The following is a 12,500-nucleotide window of genomic DNA, read 5'->3' as shown; positions in this document are numbered from 1 at the left end:
GGTAATTGTGGTATATTGTGTCTGTCTATGCACGTCGAGGAGGAGAATAGGTGACAGGAGGGCAGTGCAGGGTGTAGTGCAGACAGGAGGATCACAGACCCAACACGGATTCATACATGACATACTAGGGCTGGGCGATATGATGATACAGTATATCGTTATCGTGATAGAAAAAGGTCTATCGTGCCCTTTCCCCTCTATCGTTTCTATCATGATAAACTAATTTTATCCATTATTACAGCTAATATACTGTACAATTGAATGTAATTCAAGAACATTTCACGTTGTCACTATGCATGCTCTAAGTTCATATAACTGTAAAAAGAATAATAAAAAAGATTCATTTTAAAGAAACATGGCTTTGCGACACGACACAAAGACTGAAAACATACGTAATTGTGGTATATCGCGGTTATGCACGCCTAATTACTATTAAAGTCATTCAAGTTATTTAAGTTAGTTATTCATGCACTTTATTATTTTTCTGACTTTATTTTGTTAAGCTACATAGTAGGATTACAATTAGGAAATGGTGTGCCACGCTCTGCTCTGACCTCACCTTGCCGGGGCCACAAGATACTATAGTAGTTATAATTCATTCATTTCCCGCTCCTCCCCTGTCTCTCTGTCCCATTCGCTTCCTGTCACCATCTTTGCCTGTACTGTCAAATAAAGGCATAAAAGCCCCCAAAAATATATACAAATATATAAAAAGCCAAACTGTGTCCGTGGCCTACCTTGCCGGGGCCACAGGCGGTGCCCTGGATGACCATGGCGGGGTCCGAGACGTCGTCCCCCAGGCTGAAGAAGGTCCCCCTGCAGGTGAAGTCGGTGTGGTTCAGGCGCACCTTGGTGGTCAGGATCTCAGCGTTGGAGCCCATCAGGGGGCGCTCATTCCCACCCTGGCACTGGATCCGCCCACACAGCACGTCCCTGTGGACCAGAAATACTACATATATTATACTGTATTACACTTCATTAAACTACACTACACACACAACACATCCTTGTGAACCACTACTATATATATAATATATTTATACTGCGTTACACTTCAATAAACTTCTGTACACAGGATGTCCCTGTGGACCAGAAATACTACGTATATTATACTGCACTACACTATACAGAGCGCATCCCTGTGGACCAGAAACACTAATAGCCAAGTCACCTAATTCCGCCCGTCCCCCAATTCCACCCACCTAATTATAAGTGATGATAGTTAATTATGTATCCACTGTTTATGTCAGGAATGGATATCGACATGATGCAGAGTTTGTATGCTTACAATTTGAAACGGTGATGGAATTTAAAACAGAGTCAAGCGGCCATGAACAGCATTATAATGAAGGGTGTCATAACGGCAGATGGAACTTAAATTTCACGACGACATTCTGGCTATAAACTTGCCCTGGCCGCTTCCCTGTTTCACTTTAGGACCAAAATTATTCAACCGTTTCCACAGTAACGACCAAACTAATCACAGTTCCTGCATCGGTAAAGCCAGGACTTCAAGTGTGAACGAAATCAGCACAACAGCATGAAGGAATAATAAACAGTAACGGAAATACAGACGTGACCTGAAATCAAGTGGGCGGAGTTGGTAGCCTTTCGCCGGTGAATTGTGCTGAAGCTAGATTTTGGACATGCTGGACGTTATCGCCAAATTACGATAGAAAGGGCTACCAATGTTAGCTAATATTGCTCATTACCTCATCTACACAGTTGTCGCTATCCAAAAATATACGATAGCATAATTAAATAGTATTTGAAATAGTGATATTATCACGTTTTCAGTGAAGTGATCAGTGAAGTGGGCGGAATTTGGCGACCTTACTTTACATATATTATACTGCACTACAGTACACAGTATACAGAGCGCATCCCTGTGGACCAGAAATACTATGTATATTTATACTGTACTACGCTATACACAACACATCCCTGTGAAGGACTACTATAACATATGTATACTGCATTACACTTTATTAAACTTCTGTACACAGGATGTCCCTGTGGACCAGAAATACTACGTATATTATACTGCACTACACTATACAGAGCGCATCCCTGTGGACCAGAAATACTACGTATATTATACTGCACTACACTATACAGAGCGCATCCCTGTGAAGCACTACTATAATATATTGATACTGTATTATAAATATGTTATAGTGTGTGTGATTTTATTGGTGTGTGATTTTATTGTTGGACCCCAGGAAGAATAGCTGGGTCTGCGCCCAGCTAATGGGGATCCTAATAAACTAAACTAAACTAAACTAAACTATTACACTTCAATAAACTTCACTACACAGGACGTCCCTGTGGACCAGAAATACTACGTATATGTATACTGCACTACATTATACACAGCGTATCCCTGTGAAGCACTACTATAACATATTTATACTGCATTACACTTCAATAAACTACACTAAACGATACCACACTGGATCCTCCCACACAGCACGTCCCAGTGGACCAGAAATACTACATACAATGTACTACACTACAATATACGTTAGGCGTTGGGGAGCTACAGTACTTACGCGGAGGGACAGGAGACGTAGGAGGCGTTAGGGAGGGACAGGAGACGTAGGAGCTACTTACGCGGAGGGGCAGGGGACGTAGGAGCTACTTACGCGGAGGGGCAGGGGACGTAGGAGAAACTTACGCGGAGGGGCAGGGGACGTAGGAGAAACTTACGTGGAGGGGCAGGGGACGTAGGAGAAACTTACGCGGAGGGACAGGGGACATAGGAGAAACTTACGTGGAGGGGCAGGGGACGTAGGAGAAACTTACGCGGAGGGACAGGGGACGTAGGAGGCGTTTGGGAGCTACTTATGCGGAGGGACAGGGGACGTAGGAGGCGTTGGGGTATAATAGGAGCTACTTACGCGGAGGGGCAGGGGACGTAGGAGCCGTTGGGCAGCTGGCCACAGTTGCCGTATTTGCTGCCCTGCCTGTTGACGGAGGAGAAGCACACAGGTGGAGCTCTGGTGGCGTCTGAAAAACAAACAAATAAACAATCAAACAAGCAAACAAAGAGCGTGCTTAGTTGATTCTATTATTCTAAAAACTTCCATAAACATGCATGATTGGTAGAAATAAAGTGTCAAATGTTGGAGGGAGAGAGAGAGAGAGAGAGAGAGAGAGAGAGAGAGAGAGAGAGAGAGAGAGAGACAGAGAGAGAGAGAGAGAGAGAGAGAGAGAGAGAGAGAGAGAGAGAGAGAGAGAGGGAGGGGAGGACAAAGCAGGTGCTGTAGCCAGGGCCCTAAAATAACACCAGCTAACCGGCCAAATGCTGGTGAAAATTACACTTGGGCTGGTAGACAAGAGCCACTGATGCATGTTTGGTTAGTAAGATGAACATCTACTAGCAATTTTGGAGAGGAGAGGAGAGGAGAGAGGAGAGGAGAGGAGAGGAGAGGAGAGGAGAGGAGGAGAGGAGAGGAGAGGAGAGGGGAGGAGAGGAGAGGAGTGGGGAATGTGGAGTGGAGAGGAGAGGAGAGGAGGAGAGGAGGACAAGGAAGCAGAGCAGAGGAGAGGAGAGGAGAGGGAGGAGAGGAGAGGAGAGGAGAGAAGAGAGGAGAGGAGAGAGGAGAGAGGAGAGGAGAGAATGAGAGAGGAGAGGAGAGGAGAGAAGAGAGGAGAGGAGAGGAGAGGAGAGGAGAGGAGAGGAGAGGAGAGAGGAGAGAGGAGAGGAGAGGAGAGAAGAGAAGAGGAGAGGAGAGGAGATGAGAGGAGAGGAGAGGAGTGGAGAGGCGAGGAGTGGAGAGGCTGTAGTGTGTATGTGGCTGTAGTGTATATGTGGCTGTAGTGTATATGTGGCTGTAGTGTATATTCTGTACTCACTGGCTCCCCACAGGACCTGGCACTGCGTGTCTAGACTGGCACATATGAGGAGAGGAGAGAGGAGAGGAGAGCAGAGGAGAGGAGAGGAGAGGAGAGGAGAGCAGAGGAGAGGAGAGGAGAGGAGAGGAGAGGAGAGGAGAGGAGAGGAGAGGAGAGGAGAGGAGAGGAGAGGAGAGGAGAGGAGAGGAGGAGAGGAGAGGAGAGGAGGAGAGGAGAGGAGAGGAGAGGAGAGGAGAGGAGAGGAGGAGAGGAGAGGAGAGGAGAGGAGAGGAGAGGAGAGGAGAGGAGAGGAGAGGAGAGGAGAGGAGGTGAGAGCCTTGGCTGTAGTGTATATACTGTACTCACTGGCTCCCCAGAGGACCTGGCACTGCGTGTCTAGACTGGCGCAGACGCCGCTGTAGCAGTAGGAGGAGCCGCCCTCGCACGCTTCGCCGTTCTGCAGGAAGACGTTGGGCGGGCAGAAGGGGGAGGTGCCCGTGCAGTGCTCCGGGAGGTCACACTCCCCCAGGGGCACACGACACACCGAGCCCGCCGTACGCAGCTGAAGAGGAGAGGAGAGGAGGAGGAGGAGGAGCAGGAGAGCAGACGGGAGGAGAGGAGAGGACAGAGGAGGGGAAGAGAGAGAGAGGAGAGGAGGGGGGAGCAGAGGAGAGAAGAGGAGGAGCAGAGGAGAGAAGAGGAGGAGAGGAGAGGAGAGGAGAGGAGAGGGGAGGAGAGGGGAGAGGAGGACAAGGAAGCAGAGGAGAGGAGAGCAGAGAAGAGGGGAGGAGGAGAGGAGAGGAAAGGAGAGGAGAGGAGAGGAGAGGAGAGGAGAGGAGAGGAGAGGAGAGGAGAGGAGAGGAGAGGGGAGGGGAGGGGAGGGGAGGAGATGAGTGAGGAGGTGAGAGGAGAGGAGAATGTGGAGAGGAGAGGAGAGGAGAGGAGAGGAGGAGGAGAGGAAAGGAGAGCAGAGCAGAGCAGAGGGGAGGATATGGGAGGAGAGCAGAGGGGAGGAGATGGGAGGAGAGGAGTGGAGAGGAGAGGGGAGGAGAGGGGAGAGGAGGACAAGGAAGCAGAGGAGAGGAGAGCAGAGAAGAGGGGAGGAGGAGAGGAGAGGAGAGGAGAGGAGAGGAGAGGAGGAGAGGAGAGGAAAGGAGAGGAGAGGAGAGGAGAGGAGAGGAGAGGAGGAGAGGAGGAGAGAGGGGGACAAACAGAGGTGAGGAAAAGAGGTTACTGCCACTGTACACTTTGCACTGTTCAAGACACAATATTAGAACCAAACACACCCTATGTGTAGAAATGTGTTAATTTTTACTCTCTTAAAGCCACTCATGGCAGGGAAGGGGGAAGGCAGAGGACGAACAGGACAGGGGTGAGTTTCTCAAAAGAGAAGTTGTTAGCCTGTTAGCAAGCGTCGGTAGTTGCCAATGGGAAAATGCATTGAAAACAACAAAGTAGCTAATGTAGAAAGCAACTTTGGTTTTGAGAAATTCACCCCTGATGCGGGACATAGAGGTAACTGCCACAGTCCACATTCACATGTGTTAACTGTTCAAGTTCTTTTGTTTCAGACATGTAAAATATCTATCGGTAACACTTTATTTTAGGGATACATCTATTAGCATTAATACATACAATGTTCCTGTATAAGTAACTTGTAAGGCATGTACAAAGCAAAATCTAACATTTTTTAGGCATGTATTCGCAAATGTCTTGTTCATGCACAATAAGGGATTTATTACCAACTTAACCTTAGTAAGGACCTAGTAGGCCTTGGCATTTGCTTAGTACATGCCTTACAAGTTACTTATGCAGGCATTAACATTGTACAGTTGAGGACGATATTATTAGCCCCCCTCCTGAAATTAGACATATCTCTTCATTTATCATTGAGAATGATCATTATTAATAAATGTATGTTATTCTGGAAACAAATACACCATGGAGATAGTATCCAATAAGTTAAATTTGGACTTTTCCATTTTCACAATGAGTTTAAACAAAAAAGTGTAAAAATGGCAAGGACAAAATTATTAGCCCCCTTATCATTAATAGTCAATACAGTGCCATTTATGAACAAAAATTGACACCAGGCACTTTGATTAGTTGTTAACTATGTTGGCACATGTCCTACCAGGGATTTTGGCCCATTTTTTTCATTGCAAATAGTTAAGCTGGTCCAAATTCCATGGATGTTGAGGATGGACATTCATTTTCAGCACTCTTCAAATACTATCTAAAGGATTGAGGTCTGAACCACTCCATGACCATGGTTTTAGTATCCTTGAAGAACATTTTAACTATTTTGGATGCAAGTTTTGGGTTATTATCTTATTGAAAGATCCAGTGAAGATCTTAACTCCCTCTATGAGCATATTTTTGCAAGGTCACTTTCCACATTCTATCATAATTTTCAGTTTTTATGGTGCCGTACACCCAAACAAGGTTTCCTGTGGCTGAGGCTGCCACAGAATGATGCATCCACCACCATGTTTAATTGTGGAAACCATCTTATAGCGATTCAAGGCCTATCCCTTTCTTCACCTGACAGAAGCAGAATTCATGCATCAAAGCAGGTGCAATTGAATATCATCAGATGAAAGCAGAGACGTTCAAAACTCATTTTTGACTTTCAAATGTTCACAGGCAAAGCTCAATAACACTCTGATATGCACTGCCTTTAGTCAAGGGGTTCTTCTGTGATGATGGCCCCAAAGCCCAATATGATGACAAGCCCTAACAACTGTCTCTCTTCGGGGGGAAAAAACCTCCAGGTGAGGCCAGGTCAATAACAATCATCTAGGCAGGTGTCCAATGCTTCTTTGGTCTAATGAGGCTAAGCAGTTTCCACAGTTACACCTAGTGGAAGGGCATCAAGTTTAGTCTGTTATTCAGCCTCAGACACAGGGAGTCTGGGTCTGAATCTGGATTGCTGGGTCTTCCAACAACATTGTAACCCAAAGCATACATTTAGATTAGTTCAGAGGTTCTTCAAGGACACTAAAACCATGATATTGGAATCACCCGCTCATAGTCCAGTCCTCAATCCCACTGAGAGTCTGTGGTTAATGTCTATGCTCAGCATCCATGCGATTTGGACCAGCTAGAACACTTTGCAGTGAAGAAATGGGCCAAAATCCCTAGTGGGGCACGAGCCAACCTAGGTAGCAACTTATCAGAGCCTGTTGTCAGTTTTGGTTCACAAATGGTGCCATATTGACTACTACTGATCAGGGGGCTAATAATTTTGTCCTTGTCATTTTTGCCATTTTTTGTTTAAACTCATCGTAACAATAGAAAAATCCAAATTCAACTCATTGAACATTATCTCCATCAGTGTATTTGTTTCCAGAATAACAGAAACGGTGAATAATGGCAATTCTTACTGAGAAATCAAGAGAAATGTCTAATTTCAGGAGGGGGGCTAATAATATCGTCCTCAACTGTATGTATAAGTGCTAATGGATGCATCCCTAAAATAAAGCCTTTCCGTTCTATCCTCTACCTGACATGTTTCGACAGTGAAACAAAGTATTTTTACAGTTAATATACGTAACCTCAAGACATAATGAACGTCATACATCTATTCCAGCTTGTAGTTTTGTGCGCAGAGCTGAGTGCCAAGCAGAAATCGACACACTGACCTTCACCGTTCAGGATTAGTTGACTTTTACCCACAATCTAAGATTGATGCCAGCCTGTAATTTGTTGATTAAAACTTATTTCGCCAATCATTATGTATTTTTCAAATACGTAAATAGGCTTACATTGCTGGAAGCACAGTAAATATACAGTGACCCCGGAACCGCTTGCCTTTAATCAGTTTACTGTAATTCCCTAATCAATATGTAAAACAATTCTGTTTAATGCATACCATATGCTATTTCCGACCTAGTTCACTACTTGAAGTAGCCTATGAATGAAGACTTAGTGTAAGTGCCATGTCAAATTTCAGGTGTGTGGTATGACAAACCGTAAGTAATGAGGTCACTTTCCTGACCTGTGACCTCATTACTCATGTGTACATGTTTATATAGCCTACTTTCATATTCTTCATATGAATTCAATCATACTTGGTTGGCTATAAGCATGTTGCCCATGCTGATTCTTACCATCACAGCCAGTGGGCTGGCAAGACAATGGAGTAATGTGTCCTTCTTTACAGCATCGTTCACTTCAACTATGTGCCCTCTCCAACAAGTTAACCCCTTAAGACGCGGCTTTATATATTTGTTGTTACCAGTATGGTAATGACCAAGTTGTGGTGCATTACTAAAGGGCCTGTGTTGTGTCATAGTATTGTAGTGCTATGGTAGTTACATTTCAATGACTATTACAGCGTGCCACTGGAGGTACGGCGCGCATTAAGGGGCTACTCCACCTATACCCATAATACCAACAAACTAGGTCTAGTGAATGACCTGCTAAAGTGCCGTTTACCTAATACAACAGCCAAGGGTGGCACAAACTGGTACCAGCTTGCTAACACAGTGGCACCATTAATTTACTTCTATAACCATTACATGAATGTGAGGACATGTGTACGGTCAGGTATAGAGGCCTTTCCGGTATGGAGAAATAGCACAGGTGAAAGCAAAGTCTTAGCCTGTTTGAGTACAATACAGAGTGGGTAATTTACTTCATGAAAAACCAGTAAAGTGAAGTTGAGTGAAGTGCAAAGTCATTTTCCCATAAACCATCTCTGGTGAAGTGTTAGTAATGTGTTTGTGTGCAGACAGACACATCTCCCCTTGCCTGGTTAACACCAGACCTAATCACAAGTGACTTTCAGATCGAAACGATTGTGTAGAACTAAAGGCAGTATGGGAGTTCCCAGGTTACATCTCCCCAGCTCAGTCTTTATGAACCATTTCTACAGCAATACAGAACGATTTCTACAACAATATTTTCATTTCCAAAAAAGGGGTCCAGTTTTGGTACTGCAGTGCATCATGGTATTTCTTTCATGAGATGCTCTCATGTGAGGAAGACCGAGAGGTCGAAACGTCATCATGCTTGCCATTGAATGAATGAATAAAAAGAAGAAAAAAATCCAAAGGTGTGTGCAAACCTTTTTTCCAAAAAATTTCATGACATGCTCACCTTGCAGTTGTCACAGCAGATGCCATCGGAGGAGCACTGGGCTCCGGGCATCAGCTTACACGTGCTGGCGTTGCAGCAGGGGTCAGCACACTCCTGAAAAACACAACACAAACATATACATATACATGGGTTCTCAGTGTTTATCAACACGATGTTGTGAGGAGGGGCAAGACACTGGCAGCCAACCACATGAGTTCATTTTTTGACCGACAGCGGTTTCCAAACATCAGAGGTTGAGTTGTGCACAGCTAGGTTTGCACAGTCCGGTTATAAACAAAATGTAGAGGCCATGTGTAACTCAAAGTAGCGTCCCTGTGCACAACCACTGCCCAGGTGCTGGTGATGTGCAGTAAGAGGCAGTCATGGGTGAGCGGTTAGGGCGTCAGACTTGCATCCTAGAGGTTGCCGGTCCGACTCCCGACCCGCCAGGTTGGTGGGGGGAGTAATCAACCAGTGCTCTCCCCCATCCTCCTCCATGACTGAGGTATCCTGAGCATGGTACCGTCCCACCGCACTGCTCCCCATGGGGCGCCACTGAGGGCTGCCCCCTTGCACGGGTGAGGCATAAAATGCAATTTTGTTGTGTGCAGTGTTCACTTGTGTGCTGTGGAGTGCTGTGTCACAATGACAATGGGAGTTGGAGTTTCCCAATGGGCTTTCGCTTTCTTTTTTTTTCACAAAAGTAAGAGTAATCCAAGTAAAGGAAGGATGAATCATCGCACACTGGCATTCTTTGCTGCAAGTTCATTTGATGAACAATGCATTTGAAATGCGTTGTTCGCCAAATAAACTAGCAGCAAAGAAAAGGCTACCAGTGTGCGGTGATTCCCCTTTCCTTTACTTAAACAACATATAACGTTAACAAAGCAAACACGTGGGACAATCTAACGTAAACAAAGCAAACATGTGGGACACATGCTATAATGTTAACAAAAGACACCATACAGCTCTGTGGACTTCACTCTTCCTTTCACACTGTTTACACATACCTCTCCCTATGTCCCGAGAGCAAGGGTGTGGATCTACTAAACTAAAGGCATGTTATGTATGTGTGCAGTTTAGATTTAATACAGCTGCTGTTGTTGTTGAGCCGAGCAGTTCAGCTTGACCTGCATTGAGGTTGGCTAGCAATACCTGTGCCTTAAGTCTTTTGATACATTTCTATTTCACATGATACGCTAATACTTAATAAGTACAACGCATTGCTCTACTGTTTTAAAAAAAAGACATAAATAGGCCACTTTGTTCTAGGGCACATTACTGGCTGTAAACAACATGCGTGGCACAGCGTGCCAATAACAAAGTTCATGGGCATAATACTAAGTCCTGGCATCCAACGGAAATATTGGCTTAGCCTGGTATCTATTTATACACTGAATAGATTATCGCATGTATTGTTGTTAATGAGTAGTGTATTACTTAGTAAACTTTCATGAAAAGATAAAATTTGGCTATAGGCAACACAGTTTCAATGAGCAGCATAGTTGCAGTACCTTTTTTGGCCATTTCCTGCACAGTGTACCTTTAAGAGTGTACATAGTATAGTGTATCAGTCCCACCAGGAAATCGCGGGCATTTTCTCAAAAAATCGCGGTCGGAATTGCCAGATGGTGCACGAGGATTTCCAGAAAATCGCGATAAAAGTTGCGGAGCTTCTTACTGTGTTGTTGCGATTTTGTTGCGGCATGAAGTGAAAGGTGCGATTTTTGTTGCGATTTTTAATGTGCTTCCCCATGCTTGAAAGTAAAGGACACTGCCACATTCCAGTCCTCTGATGTTTTTATATTATTTCCATTTTTATATTATAATTTTGGTTCTTAGGCAAAGCAGGGAAGCTGCCAGGGCGAGTTTTTAGCCGTCGTCGTGAAAAGTTCCATCTCTTTCATGCTGCCATTACGACACCCTTCATTACAATGCTGTTTATGGCCGTTTGACTCTGTTTTAAATGTCATCACCGTTTCAAATTGTAAGCATACAAACTTCGTATCATGTCGATATCCATTCCTGACTTTAAAAAAGTGGATACATAATTAACTATAAGTAGGCGGGCGGAATTGGGCATGTCCACCCAGTTGAAGAGGCTGCGCGACAGGAACTGACTGAAATCCTGGTTAATGTGAGTCGTCTGCTACACAGCCTGCCTGTGTCGGCGTTTAATTTTCAAGCTTGTCAAAAGCAACACAAATAAAAGCAGAGAGAGGGGTCGCTTTCGAAAGAAGGCATAGCCTAGGTTTTTTTTTTGTTCTCCCGCGCCGTCAGCCGGCTGATGATCATCATTCAATGTAACGAGGATGGAGTTCACAGATTTCCGTTTGTGAAGGGTGCTTGCTGAATAATGCTCAGAAATTATATTAATTTTGGTGCTCTTGTGAATATAAAAGACGGCGACATTGTTATCTATAAAACACCACGTCGCCTGCAGAACGGAGGTCAGCTGTCAACGATGCTCATATGGGCTACACGTTTTGGCCGGTGATGAAAACAGTTATAAAGCCCTGCATGCACTTTCACTGGGACTTCTGGCGAGTCCATCGTTCTCTGGAATGTTTAACTTGACCCTCTGTAGGCTGTAGCCTACTTGGAGATCCACCACCATTTTTCAGCAGAGGTAAAAGTGAAAGTGATGCAATGCTGCGCATGCCATTGAGTCCCAAACTGTTAGGCTTCACTTCTCAAAGGGCATGAAACGGTTTTGCAAATGCAATGCCCTTTGTTGTGTTCACTGATATATTGGTAGAAAATAGCCCACAACAAAACAGAATCGTTCCTCGACAGCACAGCAGCCAGCGTGAGTCAAGTGATTATAGCCTAAGCATAACGTGATTGGGGACAACGACGGTGGGGACGAGAGCGCAAGCAATATTGCGTGCTGCTTATGACAAGTTCATTTACATAGGCTATTCACAAATATTTTCAGTTTTGTTCAGTTTCATATTAGGCCTACTGGTCTTTTGTAACGTTAAGTAGGCCTATTTAAAATGAGCTAATATTATTTACTGACTGATTGCAGTCATTTTTGTCCGGCCACATTTTATTTTGCCGGTCATTCATGCATGCAAACGGCCAATGTCCGGCCACAGCCGGCTAACGTGAACCCTGATCCAGCCATAGCCCAATTTGCGCGAAAGAGATTACTATATTAGGCTACTATATCGGCCAGGCACGCACGCAGCATTCACAATGAAGGATGGAAATTACTGCTTTGTTGTGGACAAGGCATTTGCGCATCTCAATTCGGAGGGAAAATGTTGCCTTCGGTATGCGCACAAGTCAAACACCAAAGTGGTCCAGCAGGTGGACCGCTTTAGAAAAAAGAAAACACATCTTGTTGTAGCCCTATGGCGTAATGTAGATGACTGTCATGAAGTGTTAATTAGGCTATATATTTATGTAGGCCTACCACATTTTAAAAATGTAGGCCTATTGGTTATGCCAGACTAGTAGTCATACATTTTCCCTCCTGTGACCATGCGAGCAGACGCGCAATGAGAACATGGCGTTTCTTACATTCGTATTTATTAGTTTTTTTCCCCTCACCGACAACTTTGTACATGCATAGT

The 12,500-nt window shown here is 44.7% G+C and overlaps 1 protein-coding gene across 3 annotated transcripts in view; it reads right to left on the bottom strand.

Moving 5' to 3' along the window:
• adam15 (ADAM metallopeptidase domain 15) overlaps positions 1 to 12,500 on the bottom strand; it is an 84,731-nt gene that overhangs the window by 18,021 nt on the left and 54,210 nt on the right. For 2 of the 3 annotated variants that reach the window (XM_063198577.1, XM_063198579.1), the window contains exons 13-16: positions 8,941 to 9,033; positions 4,204 to 4,399; positions 2,901 to 3,009; positions 738 to 933 (exon numbers count right to left, since the gene is read on the bottom strand). In XM_063198577.1, the coding sequence (XP_063054647.1) occupies positions 738 to 933; positions 2,901 to 3,009; positions 4,204 to 4,399; positions 8,941 to 9,033 (594 nt within the window). Of the gene's footprint in view, positions 1 to 737; positions 934 to 2,900; positions 3,010 to 3,858; positions 3,875 to 4,203; positions 4,400 to 8,940; positions 9,034 to 12,500 lie in introns of all 3 variants that reach the window. The other variant, XM_063198578.1, reaches the window with a different exon arrangement.

Source organism: Engraulis encrasicolus, chromosome 5 (assembly GCF_034702125.1).
Source record: "Engraulis encrasicolus isolate BLACKSEA-1 chromosome 5, IST_EnEncr_1.0, whole genome shotgun sequence".
NCBI lineage: Eukaryota > Metazoa > Chordata > Actinopteri > Clupeiformes > Engraulidae > Engraulis > Engraulis encrasicolus.
The sequence above is the reverse complement of the archived record's forward strand: the minus strand, read 5'-3'. Positions and strand labels throughout refer to the sequence as shown.